The sequence below is a fragment of the Podarcis bocagei genome (assembly GCF_964188305.1).
Source record: "Podarcis bocagei genome assembly, chromosome: Z".
NCBI lineage: Eukaryota > Metazoa > Chordata > Lepidosauria > Squamata > Lacertidae > Podarcis > Podarcis bocagei.
The window spans coordinates 3317306-3338688 of NC_138140.1; the positions used below are offsets into that span (position 1 = coordinate 3317306).

The 21383-nt window shown below is 46.1% G+C and overlaps 1 protein-coding gene and 1 long non-coding RNA gene across 4 annotated transcripts in view; one reads left to right on the top strand and one right to left on the bottom strand.

Annotated features, from left to right (window-relative positions):
- Window positions 1–20744, bottom strand: part of ODF2 (outer dense fiber of sperm tails 2) — a 33519-nt gene extending 12775 nt beyond the window's left edge. The window contains exons 1-12 of one of the 3 annotated variants that reach the window (XM_081179713.1): window positions 20626–20744; window positions 19368–19494; window positions 17251–17376; window positions 12507–12677; window positions 11098–11288; window positions 9789–9918; window positions 6636–6767; window positions 4611–4685; window positions 3502–3573; window positions 3212–3328; window positions 1142–1327; window positions 202–311 (exon numbers count right to left, since the gene is read on the bottom strand). In XM_081179713.1, the coding sequence (XP_081035839.1) occupies window positions 202–311; window positions 1142–1327; window positions 3212–3328; window positions 3502–3573; window positions 4611–4685; window positions 6636–6767; window positions 9789–9918; window positions 11098–11288; window positions 12507–12677; window positions 17251–17376; window positions 19368–19478 (1421 nt within the window). In that variant the 5' untranslated portion in view covers window positions 19479–19494; window positions 20626–20744. Of the gene's footprint in view, window positions 1–201; window positions 312–1141; window positions 1328–3211; window positions 3329–3501; window positions 3574–4610; window positions 4686–6635; window positions 6768–9788; window positions 9919–11097; window positions 11289–12506; window positions 12678–17250; window positions 17377–17530; window positions 17648–19367; window positions 19530–20625 lie in introns of those variants that run through there. The other 2 variants (XM_081179712.1, XM_081179714.1) reach the window with 2 other exon arrangements.
- The window catches only part of LOC308579087, a 29229-nt gene continuing 25716 nt past the window's right edge, over window positions 17871–21383 (top strand). The window contains exon 1 of the long non-coding RNA XR_014004267.1: window positions 17871–19279. This is a non-coding gene — a long non-coding RNA (uncharacterized lncRNA). The remainder of the gene's footprint in view (window positions 19280–21383) is intronic.

Below are 21383 nucleotides of genomic sequence, written 5' to 3' on the forward strand. Positions count from 1 at the left end.
GCAGTGTTGTTGGACATTAAATTCCCTCTACCCCAAACAACTGGCTATGCTTGCTGGGGCTGATGGAGCCCAGTAGCTTCTTCAGGAGTCCACAGTAATCTTTTGGATCTGAGTGTTGTGCTGCCTCCCATCCCTCCCATTCCATCCCTCCACACGAGCCGTTTTGGGAGCCAGCTCCAAATGGGACAGCACAGCTCTCACCTGTTCAGCATCACAATCTCGACTTCCAGATCACTTTTGTCTTTCACCACCTGGTTGTAGCGGCTTCTCCATGATTCCAAGGTGGACAACGCCTCAGCAACATAGTTGTCCTGCCAAGCAAGGCAACAGGCAAGGTTAGAAGAGCAGCCACATTGTTTGGCATAGAAAACAAGAACTCATCTGACACCCCACACTAATGACAAGTTGTACAAAGCAAATACAATGGACCTTTGGGTAACGTAACTTTTGGGCTGTGAACGTGGCAAACCTGGAAGTGTATACTTCTGGGTTTTGCCATGCACACATGCACAGAAGTGCTCTATCGTGCCACATGAGTGCGCAGTAGCAGCGCCTCATGTTGCAAACTTTTTGGGGTACGTAAGGACCCCCAGAACGAATTAAGTTCGTATTCGGAGGGTCCACTGTAGACTTTCACAGCAGCCCTGTACTTCTAGCCACCTTCATCCAAAGCCAAGGCAAGCCCAATACAGATCAAATGCTCCTCAATGTCCTAACCAAGTTAAGTGGTCAACAGCTTGCTCATTCCCTTTGCAGATTCTCCCCTTCTTTTCCTTTTCAGCTTTCACAAGGGTGGCACAGAGTTACATCTGCAGCGATGACTTTGATTATACCTTGCTTTAAATCAAGAATTAAAAGCTGTTTTGGTTGAGAACTAACCACAGTTGTCATTTATCTCCAGTGCATCATAACACTAAGCCATATTAATGTTGGACAGGAAGGGAAGGTGAGAAGAACAGAAGGAAGAAGAAGATGGGGAGGAAGTACATAAGCCTATGGGGAGCTCCCAGGTAACATGCTTCCGTCCTTATTGCTGGTGTCCTCAAATGAAAAAAATTAATGGTGTGGGGAGGCCACTCCACAAAACTTTGGCCCAATAGTAAGCGATGCCCTGGCATGGAGGCACCAGAGCAACCATCACCTTTTCTGCCAGCTGGGCATTCAGTTGATCTGCATACTCCTCGCTGCGCTCCGCTCGCTCTTTCTGGGCCTTGATTGCATTCTTCAGAGCGTCCTTGTCACGCTCAGTCTTCGTCTTCAGCTCTTTCAGCTGTTCCATGATATTTTCCACTTCTGCCTTGTGTTGAGCTGCAACACGCTCCAGATTCTGAAAGGAAGGCAATCAGGGTACGTGAAGAAATTAATTGCGGTTGAGGCAGCCAAAGACTAACTTTTCCTCCCTGCAAGAGCTGGGAGCAGAGCAAGGCAACATAGAGAAATGTCTCAGGCCAGTCTTATACTATCCAAAGACCTAGTAAAACTAGCTGTACACAGTCTTAGTTCTGCATCTTTTTCTCAGTTGGTATATAGAAGGAAGATGTGTTCTGTCACCCCTTTCTTCACACTTATTCCTACCACCAAATGTTTCTACTATAATCTCTAGCTGTCTGTCTATTTATTCTGGAGGATCTGGGGCAAATCACTGCTCTGGTGCAGGATGCTAGAACAGATGCAGAACCACTGTAGAACCCCAAGTTTCTGTACCCTTCTTTCCCTACTTCTGACCTAAATGATATTATAAAGGTAAAGGTACCCTGCCCGTACGGGCCAGTCGTGACAGACTCTGGGGTTGCGCGCCCATCTCGCTTAAGAGGCCGGGGGCCAGCGCTGTCTGAAGACACTTCCGGGTCACGTGGCCAGCGTGACGAAGCTGCTCTGGCAAGCCTGTACCAGCGCAGCACACGGAAACGCCGTTTACCTTCCTGCTAGAAAGCAGGACCTATTTATCTACTTGCACTTAGGGGTGCTTTCGAACTGCTAGGTGGGCAGGAGCTGGGACCGAAAGACGGGAGCTCACCCCGCCGCGGGGATTCGAACCGCCGAACATGCGATCGGCAAGTCCTAGGCGCTGAGGTTTTACCCACAGCGCCACCCACGTCCCTTAAAATTATATTGTTATATATATTGTCATTCATGATATGTCTGTTTCTGTAATTTTATTATTCTATCCTATTTTTCTTGCTTCGGGACCTTTTAGCGGGAAGTGATGCACAAATTTAATAAACCTAAAGACCAAAGTGGCTCAAGAAACTACTGGATTCTTTAGCAGAAAAAAACACCAGCTAAAAGTTTATAAGTAGCTATGTAAGAGGACAGGAAGCATCCATCAGCCTGGGAAGCACAAGTAAACTGAGTGAGACCAATGGTACATCTAGCTAAGTACTGTCCTACATAGAAATACAAAAGAACCACTGTTTAACTGGGCGGTTTTTTTATGAATTACTTCTAATATAAGAACTTATAAAAACAGCAGGCAGTAGGCACTATTTTAAGAGGCTCCCTTTTGTCTGAAACAACTTCCTCGTTCTGAGACCATCACTTTGAGAAAAAGACAGGGCTTCCACAGCCTGGGCAAAGCTCAACTCACATGAATAAATGAATTCCATGAGGGCACTGCAAAATCCAGGTTTTAGAATTTAATTATTGGGTGTGGTATGCATAGAGTCTGGGGAAACTGGGGTGCAAGTTGGGCCACAATGTGACTGTATTCATGGAACGTGGCAAACTGCTTCCATTCATCGAAAAGTTAACCATACCCCTGCTGGAATAAATGGCCCGTCCCCCTGTTTGCAGAATGCATAGAATTCTGTGTGTGACCCAGTGCCATGTCCCCATCCCCTCATTCACTACAATCTATTCTGAACTCGGGCCTAGTCTAAACGTGCAGCAAAATGAGGTGGCTGAATTTTGTGACGGCAGAATAAACTGTACCACTTTGGACTGTGCCAGAGAGGTAGTGACACTTTTCTTTCGAATGCGCTCCTCTGTTAAAAGCCCTCTGCACATAGTAAGTGACCACATACCAGAGGAAAAACTCTGCACAGTCTTCCTCTTAGTGTACTAACTTAAAACCGCACAAACCGTTCAAAGGAACATTAAAATAATAATTGTATTCCTCCACCCCCCAACCTGAGAAGTCCACTGTACCACTTCATCTGGCTGACTGTAGAGCACTAGGCACTGTTTGCTCAATATCACAAAGGTACTGTACCCGGATCTGGATCTGCAGGCGGTTATTCTCAGCTTCTTTGTTGCGCAGCTGTGCCTGCAGGTGGCCCCTCACGGCTTCCATGGATTTGGAGAGTTCAGATGCGGTCTTTGCTTGGTCCTAAAAGAAGGGAGCAGGGAGGGAAACAGGTCCATAAGATGATTTCTTCACCCTATTGCCCCCCAATTTCACTGGGAAGCCAGGTAGACATTTCCCAGCCAGATGGGCAGGGTAGAAATAAATCATCATCATCATCATCTCACAGCATAAAATGCCTCTGGAAAAAAACTTACCTTTTCCGTCTGTATCTGAACCATTAGATCATCAACTTCTTTTTCTTTCTCTTGCAGTTTTTTTACCAGTTGCTGCAAAACAGAGAGCCCACAGTGGTTGACGATACTAATTATTTGTCAAGTGTTCAAAATTTCCTTGGTGATGTGCAACAACTGCAACAACCAAGCAACCCCAACTTCAATCTTGTATTTAAGTACTAGCCTGGTAGGCATAGGCGAGAAGGAACCCCATGTAGGCCACGGAGTGGGCCAGAGGGCTTCTTCCTCCCCTGTGCCCAGCACAGAAATGAAGCAGGCTGCTGGAGGGATGGAACACTCCACCCCCGCCCCCGGAAAAGCAGGCTAGTATTATTAATTTTCTTTTGCGGGCAAGTAACTGTTTTGCACTTGTTTACAAAGCTGCCCTTACTGCTGGTTTATAATCTAACAGACGCAACAGCAAAGTAAAGGAAGAAACAGGAAAGTGAGCAAACTGAGGCTCCATTTCTAAACGCTGATGTAACCCAACGAGCCTATGATGAAGGGTGGATAACTAATTGAAATACGTAAAGGTAACTTGCAACTAACACATGCTTGACTTGTGTGCAAATATAAATAAATAAAAATTTATAGAAAGGGTGCAGAACCTCGGGTGGCCGGGAGGTGGGGGGAATTTCACAATCCCACCTGCCATTGAACCCAATGCATTTTCCCTATACATGATTTTTGCTTTACCCTGGAACATAACCCCCATGTAAGCTGAGAATCACCTGTAGCAAAAATAATAAAAGCTTCATGAGGCAGAAGAACTGAACAAAGATTCATTTCCCTCTGGGGACTGTTTACAAGAGATGTATGTTAATTGATGAACTGGTCCTCAATTGTCCTTATAACAGCCCTAGGTGGATTATTTTCCCCATTTTACAGATCAAGGAACTGAGGCAAGTGCCATTTCTTCATTAGAAAACTAATGCTCCAGTTGCACCTCCAGGGCAACCTGGTTTTCCTGCTTCAGGCACAGCACTTTGTCCGCAGGCAAGAACCCAGCATTTTGTTTCAAGAACATAATCTTAAGTTCCTTCAATATACAGGCAAGAAACACAGAGAGCGAATTTCTGGCATATATTTACCGCTTTTTCGGCATCAGCTTCAGTAAGCCTCTTCATTAGTTGCGCCTGCTGCTCAGCCAACTTCTGAGAGTCTTTCTGCATAAAGTGTTAAAGGGAGAGAGGAAGAAACCAAAAAGGAAGGTGTTTTTTAAAAAAATAATCCATCCCTTTTCCTATACGGCTGGCTTTTGCAGAGCAATGATGGTGTTGCTTCTGAAAGGGGTCTGTGTGTCGCTGACTTCTGCACCAAAAAGAAAACTGCGGTATATCGTAATGATATAAAATGATAGTAATGAGAATATATGTAAATAAAAGACTACAAAGTTAAGATAACATAATGTAAGCAGTAGTATTGTATGTACAAAAAGCCAGAAAGAGGAAGTTGAGGGAAGTCGGGGGTGGGGGGGAAATGGGTAGCTTGAATTTTGTTTTTATCTGATTTATGTGACTATGATAAATTTAAATTGTAAAACCTAATAAAAAAATTTAAAGAAAAAAAAGAAAAGAAAAAGAAAACTATCGCTTTGTGCCCCTTTCCCTAATGCTAGCAAACCCAACATTATGAAACACTACAGTGGTGTACAAAATAAGCAAAACTGCGTCTGTGTGTTATTACTACAGTATACAGGAGACTAATAGGCAGCCCTTTTGATTAAAGAGCTTCCAAGATTATTCTAAAGTAATCAGAAATGAAAACAGCAAATTAAAGAAATGAAATGAAAACAGCAAATTAAAGAAATACAATTCAACACCTCACACAATCATAAAATCTTTTTTGAAAGTTGGGAAAGGGTAATTAAGTCTTAAGGGCACCATGGAAAAATTGAGGTGGCCATCCCTAGGGGGAGAGTATAGAAAGCAGGAAGTACTGTATTAACTGTAACCCAGAGATAGCCAAGACGGTGCCCTCTAGTGGCTGTCAGACTAGAGTGGCCCATATTCAGGCACAACAGGAATTGGAGTCCAGAAAAATGGGGGAAGCACCATGTTGGCTACCCCTGCTGTAACCATTTCTCTTGCCAATTGCACATTTAAGTTTAGGTGGCATCTGGTGCCACATGTTGAATCCCAAAAGACTTGCCATTTGTGTTTTCGAACAGCTACTACCTCAAAAATGTGCACACGCAAGTTAACGAAAGCTGCACGCAGGAAAGGAAAAGCCTTGTTCTCTGCATTCCTTTCCCTTGCTGTTTAACCATAAGGTCACCCGTCATCACTATGCTCCCTACCAAAAATATCCCAGCTTCAGATTTGTGCTTTTTGCAAACATAAAACAAGCAATCCAAGACACTTCAAGCTGACTGTGAGAATGATCAGCACTGCAATCTGCCTAGATATTTTGATCAGAAAATTTGTGTTTTCTTGGACCAGTTTAGGATTCTCTGGTGTAACATACCAGATAGTCAAACGCAATCATAACGCAGAAAATGTAATCCAAATCCTTCTGTCACACCGAAGGGCTGCTCTACACCTTGTGCATATGCACTGCATCAAAATGGGGTCACAAAATCTGATGACTCAGGGTGGGGATAGGGAACCCACAATTCTACACATGATGCTGGACCACAATGCCCACCAAACCCTGACCACTGGCCACAACAGCTAGGGCTAGCAAGAGCTGGTTCAACAGCAATTTCCAGTGTCTGTGCAGACGTGATTTCCGGTGCCATGCAGGGACTCGCCAAGTGGGCGGCTCGGTTCAGGGGCAGCTCGTGGGCTGGTTAAGCAACCACTGTGGGCCGCTTGTGGTTGCAGACCCCTGATCTAGATTCTAGAGGCACCACAATAGCTACCCCTGAGGGAGACGAGTCAGATGTACCAGTAGGCCTACTCATTAGAAGACAGCTTCCTAAAGATGCACTTCCTCTTGCATAAGCAGATTTTGAGAACCAGACAGGAATTTACCCGTGACAGCACTAAGCGCTTCTACTACCCTGTTTGTGCAAAACTACTAGCAGGCATATTTGCTATGCACAGTTCTTTAGGTCGAGTCCGAAGAAAAATAGGAATCAGTACCAAAGAGCAGGTGTTTCAGTACTCACTCACCTCTCGACCATGTTGCTCTCTAAGCAGGTCTCGGAGCGTACGGTTGGTTTCCTCAAAAGTACCTAACTTCTGCAACAGCAGTTCTTTTTGTCTAGTAAGTGTGTTGATGTCCGAGACTGTCATGTTCTTCTCCTGGGGGGAGAAAGAAAAAAAAACCAAAGCCAAGGCTATCAGACTTGCTATCCAGCAGTACAGCTTCCAAATCTTTATTCAACAAGGCTTTGCCAGCTACATGTGTAAACAGCTTCAGGGCAAGTTTTGGATGGCAGAAAGATCCACTATTTCTGCTATTCAAGTACTTAAAAATAAAGTTGTTGCACAGTGCTTTACATTTGCCACCTCACCTACTGTGAAATCTAAGATTAGCAGAGCAAAGCTGCAGATATTAACTGATCAATTCATAACTTGATTAAAGATGTAGGATTGAATAAAGAGATGTCACTGTTTAATTAGGAAGCCAAGTCTGTACTTGGAAATTAATTTTTTTTAGTACACACATTACAGATAAGTAGCCGTGTTGGTCTGCCATAGTCAAAATAAAAAGATTCCTTCCAGTAGCACCTTAAAGACCAACTAAGTTAGTTCTTGGTATGAGCTTTCGTGTGCATGCACACTTCTTCAGATACACAGAAGAAGTGTGTATCTGAAGAAGTGTGCATGCACACGAAAGCTCATACCAAGAACTAACTTAGTTGGTCTTTAAGGTGCTACTGGAAGGAATTTTTTTATTTTTAGTACACACAGTTATTGAGAACTGTGGGTGTAGAGCAAGCGCCAAGACATTTCGCTCCAACTTATCCCAATTTCACATACAAAAGTTGACTCTTACACCGGGAACTAAACAGTGTCCTCTGCTGTCAATGAAATCAGCAGGGCAGTTTCCTAGAAGGAATTAGCACCCATATTAATATGGATCTTGAGAACCAGAAGACATACTGAACTGCTGCAGTCAACTGTTACTTCCATGCAAGGAGCACAATTTAGCTTGGCCAGGTTTTAACTCAAACCATGCTTGCCACAAGTTTTCCCACAAACTGTGCCCATCTACCCATCAGCTGGCATCGCTTGTGACATCAGCTAATAGGCAGGAGGACAAAGTTTAATCTTCTGTTGCTGCTGTAATGGGAACAGGATCACACAGCCTAAGCAGCAGGATCAAAGGTGGGAGCTTGAGATTGGGTACTTGAAAGGCTTTTGCAAATCTCACCTTTCTTCCCTTCTAAGTTCCTAGTTCCAAGCAAAGTCAGAGCACTGGAGAAGTTCCCTACTTTGCTTGCAAGACTTGCCTCTCTTAGTCCCTTCCTGATAAGGATCTGGCCCCGGAAGCTAAAGAGGTCACCCCCCCTCTCTCTCACACACACACATTATGTAGGAAGCATGGTGCCCTCATTTTTGAGGGTCTGGTTTGTACACACATAAGAACAATGTGGAAGGATGGATGAGCAGAGGAGAAATCATATGCTTGGGGCTCCCCCTTCCTCAAATAAAAAACTACACTGTAAAGACCAGCACAGCAGGTAAAGGGCTGGGACTGAACCCCCCTCCTTGATGTGTATCTATTTGCAGTTGTTTAATAAAACAGGGAAGGGAGCAGATGATTCAAAACTTATTGAATTGAATCCACAGGTGCCTTCAGAAATCAGGTGTCCTTCCTTCAGCTGAAGCAGTTCAGAACCAGCAGTGGCATTTGAAAACAAAAAGAGGAGATGAAGCAATTTTTGCCAACTCTCTAGGGCTGGGTGATGTTAGGTTTCCAACACCCAAACATCTCTACTTGGTAATAAACTGCAATGCTGAAAGAAGCTATACTGGCCCCAGCCGGTGAGCCGCTGGACGAAACTGCAGCAGCTCTCACCGCGGCAGCTGAGGCGCTTTGGACTCCAGCACCTCACAGGATGAGGCCAATGCAACTGGCCCCAGCCTGCTGATCAGCTGGAGGGTGGAAAGGCTCCTGCCCGCAGTGAGCTGAGCAAGCTCCAACAGGGAGCAAGAGGAACCTTGAGGGGTCCTTTGTAAAGCTCCCTCAGGCACGCGGCCTCTTTGTGGGATGGTTGTTCACCCTGAGAAGAAAGACACAGCTCACCCTTCTGGGCTAAATCTGCAAGGCGGGGGGGGGGGCTAACGGAGCTGGGGACAAGTCTAACAGGCAAGTGGGGGCTCCTTTCAACATCTCCGTTAACGGGAACACAGCCATGCACCCGAGTGGAGAACTGTGATGGAGCCCGAACCTCCCCATCTGAACAGCCGCGATCATGCTCCTACTCACGTGCAAGCAGGAGCCGAAATGAGGCTCTCATAGCTAGGGAGCACATAACAGAGCCCCCACCAGTCCTGGCTTGTGTGAGCCGGTGACAGGTCAGGGGCTCCATAAAACGGATTGGCTGAGGCGAGGGCAGAGGCGCACGCTTCAGCCAAGCAGTTTAAGGAAGCAAAGGGAGGAACAAGCTATATCATGCCTCGCTGATGCAGCTTGTTTCTCCCTCTGCCGGTGAGAGGAAGAGACCACGATGACGGTTTCACCTGATGGTATATCACTGGTGAAACAGCCACCGCTTTGGAGTCCCTCTGCCTCCAACGCCCAGCTGCAGTTTGTTTCCCCCTCAGCATGCTGGGTGCTGGCAGCAGAGGAGGAATCGGTTTCATCCACGATAAACTGCTGAGTGAAACCACCATCGTGGTCTCCCTCTCATACCAGTCCTGAGCAATATATCAATATGTCACCCAGGCTCTCCCTTCGGTTTCCCCTGCCAGGTCCTGTATTGTTCAGGAGGGTCCACCCAGTGCTCTGGATAGGATTTCTGGAGTGGGAGTGGCTGCATCAGGAGAAAAAGAGAACCAAGACACAAGGGATGCCCTGTCTCATGAGCAGAAATGTTTTCCGGGGGCTCCAAATCCAACCTCCCCCTGCACTCTGAAGTGGTGCACAATGTAGCGTTACCACCTCATCTTCCTTGTACATCTAGACAAGCTTAAGCAACACCACCTGGGAACAGCCAGGGGAGCAGGCTGCCGCGCTTTTGCTCTTTTCCTAATCAAGAGACCAAGGCAAGCCACCAGACTCCCCACTGAAACCGCCTGCTCCTCCTTGGGGATGCTCCCAACCACCACCTTTTGAAAAGCTGCTTCTATGCACTACTCTGGACTGGCACATACAGATTTTAGTTTGCAGATAGCGTCCTTCAGGGCCTTAATCTGTTTGGCGGCAGCTGCTCCATCCAGCTCAGCCTCCACTAGCTTGGACATCAAGCATTCTTTCTCGTGCATCAAGTGCCGCTTCTGAAGTCTGGAAAGGAATAATGTGTTAATCCTCAAATATTATTATTATTTATTCATTTTTTAACCTAAATTTTATTAAATCCCCTATGCCTTGTAAAAAAAGGCTAGAAAAGACACTAGGCTGGAGATTGCGCCCCTGATGTGCCAGTTTAAAACGTATAACGAATCTTGAAACAATTATAAGGAGGTAAACAGGTAAAGGTAAAGGACCCCTGACAAGTCCAGTCGCGAACGACTCTGGGGTTGCTGCGCTCATCTCACTTTACTGGCTGAGGGAGCCGACATTTGTCCGCAGACAGTTTTTCGCAGACAGTTTTTCCGGGTCATGTGGCCAGCATGACTAAGCCGCATCTGGCAAACCAGAGCAGTGCACAGAAACACTGTTTACCTTCCTGCCGGAGCGGTACCTATTTATCTACTTGCACTTTGACGTGCTTTCGAACTGCTAGGTTGACAGGAGCTGGGACTGAGCAACGGGAGCTCACCCCGTTGAAGAGATTCGAACCGCCGACCTTCTGATCAGCAAGCCCTAGGCTCTGTGATTTAGACCACAGCGCCACCCGCATCCCAAGGAGGTACTTAAAGTCATAGAATTCCTTGCCTCTCACCATGAAGAAGCACAGCCTACCAACTCAGGATTCTGCCACATGTTTAGACTGAACCTGAACAACATAATCACAACAACAGCAGAAGGCATAGGTCACAACACATCCCCCAAATGCTCTTAGCTGCCCAGGAGCTGCAGTCTATCATGAGAAGTCTGACCCTCTACTGACAGTTCTGCTGGTGCGTATGAGCACTTGTCTGGGACAAATGGGGGCATTTCCCCTGGTTTGACACAGGCCCCACAGTAGAGGTGGAGGAGTAACAATGCATACAATACGGTTGCCATTTTCAGCGGCTTCCACCCAGACTGCTGAATCTTGGCTATGTCAGGGATATTTGGTTGCAATGGTTCAGATCAGTTATTCCAAGAAAGCCCTGCTACGCTGAAGCAGACAGAGGCTGCTCCCAACAAAAGAGGCCAAGTGTAAAAATCATAACCCTGCTTCAAAAGAGAGAATAAGAACCCACTCCTGCACGACCACAACCACCTGTAAATTGTAAAGGGCCATGGGCTTTGCCCACAGCTGCTCTCCCAAACCCAGTGATATACAGAGATAGGAAGGGTCAAAAGCTTAATTACATGCTAAGGTCTTTCTCCTCCTTCATACGTTCAATATTGCGCCGGAGAACAGTGTTCTCATGCTCTGTCTCCACCAGTTCCTGCGTGACCTCGTCCAGCTCTTCCTTTTGCTCTTCAAGGAGACGCTTAGCCACACATCGCCCATCATCCCGCTTTGGCATTTTGATCTGAGGACAGATCTGAGGACACATCTAACAAATTCAACAGAGAGAGGGGGAAAAAAATTTCACCCACAATATATCAGAAAATAAAAACACTCTGGCCAACAAATTTAGCAAGATTTTAGTAAAAGAGGAAATATCACAATTCTGCCCATTCATCCAGCCCATTCAAAGTGGAACAAATTCTGCTTTGCCCAGCAGGAAGGTGGGCTCTAATAATGCAGAAAGTGAGAAATGGTCACCTGAACGGAACCCTTGTACTTGGAGCTGTTCCATTGTTACAACATACCGTAGCGTCTAGACTAAATGCCCCCAGGTCTTAATTCTTACAGGGCTGAAATTTGGAGGATGTCAACTGAACAGGGAAACACACATTATACCAATTTACATGGTAGCCATTACTGAACATGAAGAGGAAGTCAATAATCCTCTTAATAAAGGTAAAGGGACCCCTGACCATTAGGTCCAGTCGTGGCCAGCTCTGGGGTTGCGGCGCTCATCTCGCTTTATTGGCCGAGGGAGCCAGCGTACAGCTTCCGGGTCATGTGGCCAGCATGACTAAGCCGCTTCTGGCGAACCAGAGTAGTGCATGGAAATGCCGTTTACCTTCCCTCCAGAGCGGTACCTATTTATCTGCTTGCACTTTGACGTGCTTTCGAACTGCTAGGTTGGCAGGAGCAGGGACCGAGCAATGGGAGCTCACCCCGTCACGGGGATTCGAACCACTAACCTTCTGATCGGCAAGTCCTAGGCTCTGTGGTTTAACCCACAGCGCCACCCACATCCCAATCCTCTTAATAGAAGCCTGCTAATTTTGCTACAGCTGTTTTGTTCTGCTAGCTTTGGAAAACTTGTCATCAGGCACCTTTTCTTGTTCTCTGCTGTCTTTTTTAAACAGGGTAAAAAAAAAAAGCAGAAAAGGTGGGGTGGGGAACCTGAGACCCTCCAGATGCCCAACTCACATCGCTCTCAGCCAGAATGGCCAGTGGTTAAGGATAGTGGGATTGGAATCCAGCAACATAAGGAGTGCCAAAGGTTCCCTGTTTCCTCTCTTTCCTCTTCAAACTCAGGTTTCAACAATGAAATTGGCTGGCAGAAGGATGGGGCAAAAATCTTCACACAATTCACCCTGACACCACAAGATGTTTTACAAGGGGGCTGTGCCACATCATTTTCTACAAAATTCCAAAGGTGAATTTTAACATGTTGGAAGAAGAAGAAATATCAACTCAACTCTGACTGCCTCACCTCATTTTTCAAGGTGCCCACCACGTTCATTAAGCTCCCTATCTTCTTCTCGTACTTGTCCATTTTGCAGTGAATGGCGTCCTCCTCGTCTGTTGAAAGATCACTCAAGCGGAGCACTGACAGTAACTTATCTGAATCTGGAGGAGTTATTTCCAGGCGATGGGTTGGTCCCTGAATGAGGAGGATAGGACAGAGGCTGTTATTTTGCTTCTTACACATCTCCTCTCATGAGAGGATTAAAAAAAACAACCCAACAACAAGAAACTATTCTTAAAAACCTGTTTTTAAAAATCATTCTACGAACAGTTAAAAACATTGTGATCTCAGGGTTGCCAGGAAAACTGTCATTCAGACGTCTAACTCCAGGGTAAAGAGGAATGATTGCTCTTTTAGGTCCTTGATCCCAATCCATTCAGGATTTTATATGCTGGTACTAACACCAAGGATTTTATATGCTGGTACTAACACCATGAATGGAACCCGGTCGCTCACCGGCAGCCAATGCAGTGCTTTCTGGACTGGGGCAGCAGTGGTTTCATGGGGCTGCCCCACTTACCACCCAGCAGCTGCATTCTGCACCAACCTCCACGCCCTCCTGTCCTCAAGGGCAGCCCCACAATTCAGATATCATGTCAAACAGCTATTAACAGACAGGTCCTCAGTTATTTTGTCTGATGACTTTTTAATTAGGTGTCATGCCATGTCACTCACTCCTCCAGGACTGTACCAAAGAAGAGAACATGAGTCAGTTCCCATCTCCATTGTTAAAATGAAAATGCTGAACTGGAAGATTACTTCACTCAAGTAGATGTGATCAACTCTGCACACATCTGGCTGGGTTTCCCCAGACACTCTGGGTGGTTTACAGCATATATAAAAACATAACACATCAAGCACTAAAAACCTCCCAATACAGGGCTGCCTTCAGGTGTCTTCTAAAAGTTGTGTAATTCTTTATTTCTTTGACATCTGAAAGGAGGGCGTTCCAGAAGATGGCTGCCATTACCGAGAAGGCCCTCTGCCTGGAACAAGCAGAAGACCCTTGGAGAAGGACCTCAGTGTCTGGGTGGAGCAGTGAGGGTGGAGACACTCCTTCAAGTATACTGGGTCAAGGCGGTTTAAGGCTTTAAAGGTCAGCACCAACACTTTAAAGGTCAGCACCAACACAGTGTTCTCGAAGCTACGAGCATGAGTCTGATCAAACTGCGGGAGGCAGTGGAAGACAGGAGTGCCTGGCGTGCTCTGGTCCATGGGGTCACAAAGAGTCGGACACGACTAAACGACTAAACAACAACAACAACCAACACTTTGAATTGTGCTCTGAAACGCACTGGGAGCCAATGAAGATCCTTTAGGGCCGATGTTATATGGTCCCAGTGGCCGCTCCCATTCACCAGTCTAGATGCCACATTTTGGATTAGTTGTAGTTTCCAAGTCACCTTCAAAGGTAGAGCGCATGGCAGTAGTCCACGCAGGAGTCAACCAGAGCATGTACCACTCTGGTGAGACAGTCGGCGGGCAGGTTGGGTCTCAGCCTACGTACCAGATGGAGCTGGTAGACAGCTGCCCTGGACACAGAACTGACCTGTGCCTCCACTGACAGCTGTGAGCCCAACATGACTCCCATATTGTACACCTGGTCCTTCAGGGGCACAGGTACCCCATTCTGGACCAGGGAGTCCTCCACACCCACCCTCCCCCTGTCCTCCAAAACAGTAGTTCTGTCTTGTCAGGATTCATCCTCAATCTGTTAGCTGCCATCCATCCACCAACCACCTCCAGGCACTCACACAGGTCCTTAACTGTCCTCACTGGTTCTGATTTGAAGGAGAGGTAGAGCTGAGTATGATCCGCATACTGATGAACACCCAGCCCAAATCCCCTGATGATCTCTCCTAGTGGCTTCATGTAGATGTTAAAAAGCACAGGGGAGAGGACAGAGCCCTGAGGCACCCCACAAGTGAGAGGCCAGGGGTCTGAACACTGATCCCCCCACATCACTTTTTGGACATGGCCCAGGAGGAAGGAGCGGAACCCCTACATAACACTGCCCACAACTCCCAGCTCCTCTAAGACAGTCCAGGAGGATGTCATGGTTGATGGTATCGAAGGTCACTGAGAGATCCAGCAGGACCAGGAAACTGCTTACACCTCTGTCCTTAGCCCACTGGAGATCATTGACAAGTGAGACCAGGGCAGTTTCAGTTCCATGATGAGGCCTGATTCCCAACTGGAAGGGGTCTAAATGGTTCGTATCCTCCCGGCGTGCCTGGAGTTGTTCAGCAACCATCCGTTGTTCAGAGACCACCTTGCCCAAGCATGAAAGATCTGAAACTGGGCAATAGTTGCTCATATCGGCCAGGTCCAAAGATGGTTTTTAAAGAAGCGTTTAATAACCACGTCTTTCCACAGGCCTGGGAAGGTTCCCTCAGAGGGAAGCATTCACCACCCCCAGAGCCCATCCCCCAGTCCTTCGTGGCTCGCTTTTATTAGCCAGGATGGGCAAGGATCAAGGAGACAGGTGGTCGATTTCACTCATCCAAGCAGCCTGTCCACATCCTCGGAGGTAACAGATTGGAACTGATCCCATGCAACTTAACTAGACAGGACCCTAGCACTCTCCCACCCCAACCCTGCTCCCATAGTGGAGCATACCTCTTTCTAAATCTGAGTGACTTTATCTGCAAATAATTTAGCAAAATCTTTGCAGGCGATCTTGGGGTCCTCACCAGGCCCCAATGGCGAATGAGGCGGTTAGATTGAAAACCACCTGAAAGTGTCTGCTGCTGCTGCTCTCTGCAGATGCAATAGAGGTGGTGAAGAAAGTCTTTGCTGTTGCTATCGCCACTTGGTAGGCTCAACGTTGAGCTCTAACCTGTGTCTGGTCCAATTCAGAATGAGTTTTCTGCCACCGATGCTCTAACCGTCTCAGCGATTGCCTCATTGCCCTCAGCTCCGGGGGAAACCATGGGACTGTCCAGGACCCATGCAATTGGGAGAGGGCGCTTCAGAGCCAGAGAGTCGACAGCCCTGGTGAACTCCACATTCCAGCAGACCACCAGGGAATCAGCTGAAAGGCCATCAACATGGGATAGAACATCCCCTACCACTCCCTGGAATATCTCAATAGTTATTACTGCTGAATTTACTCGGTTACTGCTAACTTTTTAATCACAGTTCAGTAGTTTTCTTGCACCCAGGGCAAGCAGGTTGCAAGAGGAGCAGATGGAGCACAGAAGCTCCATGCCTGAACCAGAGTCTTGAAGATTATGGTGGCTGTCACAAACCTTCATCTCCTTTACACTTCATAAGGGAAAGGGAATGCCCCATCACAATGCAAGAATATTTTCATACCAAAGCATTTGCATTGAAGATTCACCCTCCTGTCCCAAAATACAGACCTAGACCCCCCCCAAATTGTCAAACAATTCCATTGTCTTTTCATGATCCTCAAACCCATGTACCAAAATAAATGGATCTTATTCGTAGCCATTAATGCTCCCTGTGGCCGTATACCACAGGAAGTTATAACCCATTGATTTATTTTAATTAGTTTTTTGTTCTATATATTAAAAACAAGAACAACACTTTCATAAAAGCAAACGTCTCTTTTAAAAACCCAAGGCTCATTCCCAAGCTCTTCCTGGGGGAAATCCTGGAGGTGGGTACATACAGCTCCTGAGCATGGGAAGCCAGAGACTCAACTAGGTGCCAGGCAAAAACATTCCTCTATAACCAGGCCTTTGGCTGATTAAACCATCTATGGCCTTTTAAACAAGGCAACAGTGGGAAGAGTTATTGTTTTCATTTCTTATGTTATGTATTTTTTTGTTTTTATACGGCAAACTGCCCTGTGATCCTTGGATGGAGGGCAGTATAACATTTTTAATAAATAATAACTGTTGGCAAGGTGGCCAACATGAAAAGCTGCCTTATACAGAGACAGACAGTTAGTCCATCTAGCTCAGAACTGCCCAACATGCTCTATGTTTTCAACCAGTGTGCCATGGCACCCTGGAATGCCTTGAATGATGGTCAGGGGTGCTGCAGGCAACACTGGCCTCTGTCCCTCTTTCCTTCCCTACCTTTTCTGATGCCCAAAGACTTGCACAACTGTTTGCTGCAATGGTCTTGGCTACAATCTCCACAAGTGAATGGTGCTCCTGGGGCTGGCCAGAGGGTGCTGGTTGCCAGGAGCTGAGGCGGTCTCGGAGTAAACAAGTTAGCGGACAAGGGAGCCCAGCAAGCCAGTCCACCGGCCCTTGATGCTGGGAATGCACAGACAAGTGGGAGGCCAGGCAGGCATTGTGCTGGCCTTTGTTGTGCTTGCTGTGTGCAAGGCCTGCCTGGGAGCTGAGTGCCCAATGCCAAAGGGGAGCCTTTCTGCCATGCAGGTCCAGCGGCACCTGCTACTGCCACTGCTGTCTTCCAAGGTAAGGTGCTGGCCTCATGTTCACCTTGGGCCAGTCTCCAAGGGGCAAGGGGTGACATAACTGGAATTCTGAGGCTCTGAGCGTGTTTCCGCACAGGGGAGCCGCAGAAAGAATGTAGTTGGTCAAGAGAGCCATGAACTCAAAAAGGTTGAAAACCTCTGCTCTATACGATTTCAGCCAGGAATGTTTCAGCCCACCTGGGACCTTCCGCACACAAAGCATGTGCTCTATGACTGAGCATCAACTTCTTCCCAGTTCAGCTTCTGAAAAGGTGTGTTATTAGGCTGCAAAAGAAACAGCAGCTGTCCTACCTCCCACTTGTATGATGACTCTCGGCAAGATGTTTTGCCTGGGGGCATCCAGGGGACTTTGGTTTTTACTCGAACACTGCGGCGCACATTCACGGTATCCCCTTTCATTTTCTGCTTGTGCTTTTGCTGTGAGGATGGGGGAGCAGAGAGGGGGAAAGGGAGGGAGAGAGAGAGAAGTACTGTTTTAGTTGCCCGAAACACTTGCTGAGATTACTTCCACCCCTAAAATTTGTGCAACGAAACTGGAAGCCCCCAACAAAACTATTCCAACAAACTGTACCACGAAAAAGGCTTCACATTCTACATCACAGTGCAGTCTCAGTAACCATGCTCAGGAAAAAGAAATATAGGTACCGCATAGCGAGGAGTATGGTACCCCTGAAAGCAGCTTTATTCTTTGTCAGTCAGGATCATTATGACATCATCATGTCTCTTAGTCTCTTATGATGCAAGGTGGGCCTTAGTTACCCTGGGAAGATTAGATCTAGTGTATGGTAGGAAAGATTTAGGTCACAGCTGCAGCAAAGTACTGATTGTGAATTGGAAACACATGATTCTGCATCTGATCCCCGGGCCACCTACTACAGGACTTACCAGGAACCTGAAGCTGCTGGATGGGTAGGCTGCAATACATCATTGAAAGTGACCTTTACTGCTGAAAGGCCTCGGGCCAAAACACATGTATGTAGACAACAGAATCACAGACAAGACACCAACTCTTAGAAAGACAACAGAAGGTGTTTCACATGACTAGATGAAATTACAATTCTCCTGTGGCCCACAATATTTGCAGGTGTTAAGAAAGAGTCAACAAGGTGCTTTGGGAATGAGAATGTGCTAAAATTGAAAGGGCATTAAACTCAACTGCACCCATTTTGGCAGCTCTGTTAATTAAAGCCCACAACATACACACATTTAACTTGTGCATGTCCAACTTTACACACATGGGGGCTGAAATAAATTAAATTTAAAAGGGGCAGAAAGTAGGTGGGGTTCCAGGAAAAATGACTTTGGTAATCCCACCCATCATTGAACCTAATGGGTTTTTGACTATACACAATTTTGACTTTAGGTGTGATCCCCAGAATGTAACCCCCCACCTAAGTTGTGGGCTTACTGATTTTGATTAATTAGCTGCTGGTTTGCTCTTCAGCTGTGGGGTGTAACGTTTTTAAGGAATTATACAATTTTCATTCTCCATGGGAAATGCATAGGTTCCACCATTTCTGCTGGTTTGGAGTACCCAAGTTGCCAGACAGTGGATGGTTTACAGGGCATGAGTTCATTGCACCCACTATTCCTCTCCCCACAAGCACTAGGGAGAAACAAATCAATAGCTCAGCGTTAGCTGAACCAGCTTTCTTGATTTGTTTTGCTCTCCATAAATCTTGATGGATAAAGCCGAGGTTTGTTCTTAGCCTACTGACTTGTCATTTGAGCAAAGCAAACCACCATCCCTGGCAAGGAACACAGTTTGCTTTTTTCATGCACTAGGTAAAGGTAAAGGATCCCTGGACGGTTAAGTCCAGTCAAAGGCAACTATGGGGTGTAGCGCTCGACTCGCTTTTCAGGCCAAGGGAGCCAGAGTTTGTCCGCAAACAGCTTTCTGAGTCAAGTGGCCAGCATGACTAAACCGCTGCTGGTGCACCAAGGACTATGCACTAGCAAAGAGGAGCAAACCAAACCAAATTAGGTTTACCATGAAATGTAAACTGTATAAATATGTTAATTTCAGCACAGTTTGGAAAAACTCCCCTTCCTGCCATGACATTTGCCATCCTATCCCCCCCATTATTTCCTTAATTAATGTGTAAGACTTCAAATAGAAATTTGTATTAATGGGAGGAAGTGGTATTGATTTTGAAGGAAGCACTAAACAAAAACAGTCTTTCAGCAGGAAGATATGGCACCCATGAACACAAGCCAGAGCAGTAAAAAAAAAAAAAGCAAATTTTCTACATCTACACATTGTGACAAGAGCTGCAAAGTAAAGCAAACAAACCATTTGGGCCTGCTCTTCTTTTGCAAGGTAGGAAGAGGGCTGGGTTTTCACTGGTGCTTCTGGGGGCTGGGGCCTTCAAGATAGAGCCCCTACAAACGCCCAGCTGCACTCATACCTGGGATTTTGCAGGTGGTGGTGTTTTCTGACCCTTTTTAATATGGACATGGACAGGGGTATTTTCATCCACATGGACGTGCAAAGGGGGAGTTGTGGAGCGGCTCTTCATGGTTCTTCTCCGATAACTGGGAAAGGGCATTCAATACAATGGAAAAAGGACCTGTGAATAAGTAGACCGGAAATAACAACTGTTCCTTGGACCCAAGTTTGTTTTAATAAAAAAAACCAGGACGTGTAGCTCTGTTGGGTAGGAACATGCAACTACTTTGAAGCCCACTTGATCACATAGCCATCTGGCCAACGTACAAAGGAATTTAAAACAAGTTTAAAGGGAGTCTGGAAACTGTGGCTTTTTTAAAAAACATGTTGTTCATAGTTAGTGTGTCACTTAACTGTGATTGTTTAAATATGGTTTGTTTTAACAAGTCACCTCCATGGTTTGAAGCTGACTTATTCTGAACAAGCCATAGTTTAAATTCTCCAGAGTTTGTTAGTTTAGATGACAAATCAAACTGCAGAAGCTTACAAATTCCTAGACCAGAAGGCAGGAGAGCATGCAAGTCTCGGGCTCACTGCTGTTTATTCTCATCATGCAAAAGCAGCTGTGGGGAACCTCTGTCCCTTCAAATGTTGCTGAACTATATAACTCCTATCATCCCTGGCCATTTTTACTGGGGCTGGTGGGAGTTGTAATTCAGCAATGTCTGGAGGACCGAAAGTTCCCACCCCATGCTAAGGTTTAACAGCTGAACTGCATTGCCTCCAAACAAGATCACTCTCTCCAAAGAGCATCTTATGATCTTGTGCAGTGTGTCCAAGAGATTTTGAGAATATGCTAATCAAGCAACTGTGCATGCTCCAGCTCACCTTGATTTCATTTTTTAAAAAACTACTCAATGAAATACTCTGGAACACAGAAGCTAAACTAAATACCCCTTATTTTTCTAGGATTAATCTAAAACATTGTATTTCAACTATGAGTAGAATGCCTGGAATAGAAACTCTGTATATAAAACTCTTTACATCTTAAACTATGTTTGTACCTTACCTCAGTACATACCTTCACAAAATGTAAACGCCGTTCCCTGCCTCCATTTAATGACCACTAGAGCATTTTGCTAACTTCCCTAGTGACCATCTATGAATACATGTAGCCTAGCATACATTCCGTTCTTGCTGCCCTCATCATGTGGAGACAACCCCCTCTTAAAAGTTTGCACTATGGCTAACTTATGCTATGTGGTACAATTACATACAGTTAGCAGGAGAGTGTCAGATTCTGGTGATGCGTTTTTTTGAGTTGTGACAATTACTCCACTCCTGAAAGAAGGGGAAAACCTAGAAAATAAAATGAAGCCACTAATTTAAAACAGCAAGCATTCTTGTTTCCAGTACACAGCTACAGCAGTGAATCCAGAACCAACTGACTGAATATTCATACTGTTATCTACATAACTCTGTGCTTCTTGCAAACTACCCATTTATTAGCCTCAAGCCCAGAGAGTTATATTTAGGCTATTAGCACAGTCTGCTTTAGGCACCAAGGTCTAGTGTATGCTTACCCCCCAAAGGGCCTCTAGATGTTGCTGGACTACAACTCCCAGTCACTAACCATTGCCCATGCTGTCCAATGCTGAAAAGCTGGGAGTCCACAGCTTCCTCATCTCTTAAGAACTAACTCATGTACCATTGTCAATCTGCTGGCCTATAGATGTTTTGGACTACAATTCCATCAGCCTCATCGAACATGTGTGTGCCCTTCCAGATACGGTTGGACTATAATTCCCGTCAGACACAATATGCAAGGCCAATGGTTAGGTTGGAAGTCCCACAGCAGCTGAAGCGGTGTTTCCCACACTCTTGCCCTCCCTCCAATGGATGACTTAGAAATTGCAGGTGGTCTTGGCAAACCACTTATATGATTTATCTGATCGCTGCAGCAATTGAAACCCACTTTGGGAGATGCTTGGTGTGTTTTCTTCTTGCATTTGCACCGTTCCTTTTCCTCCTCCTC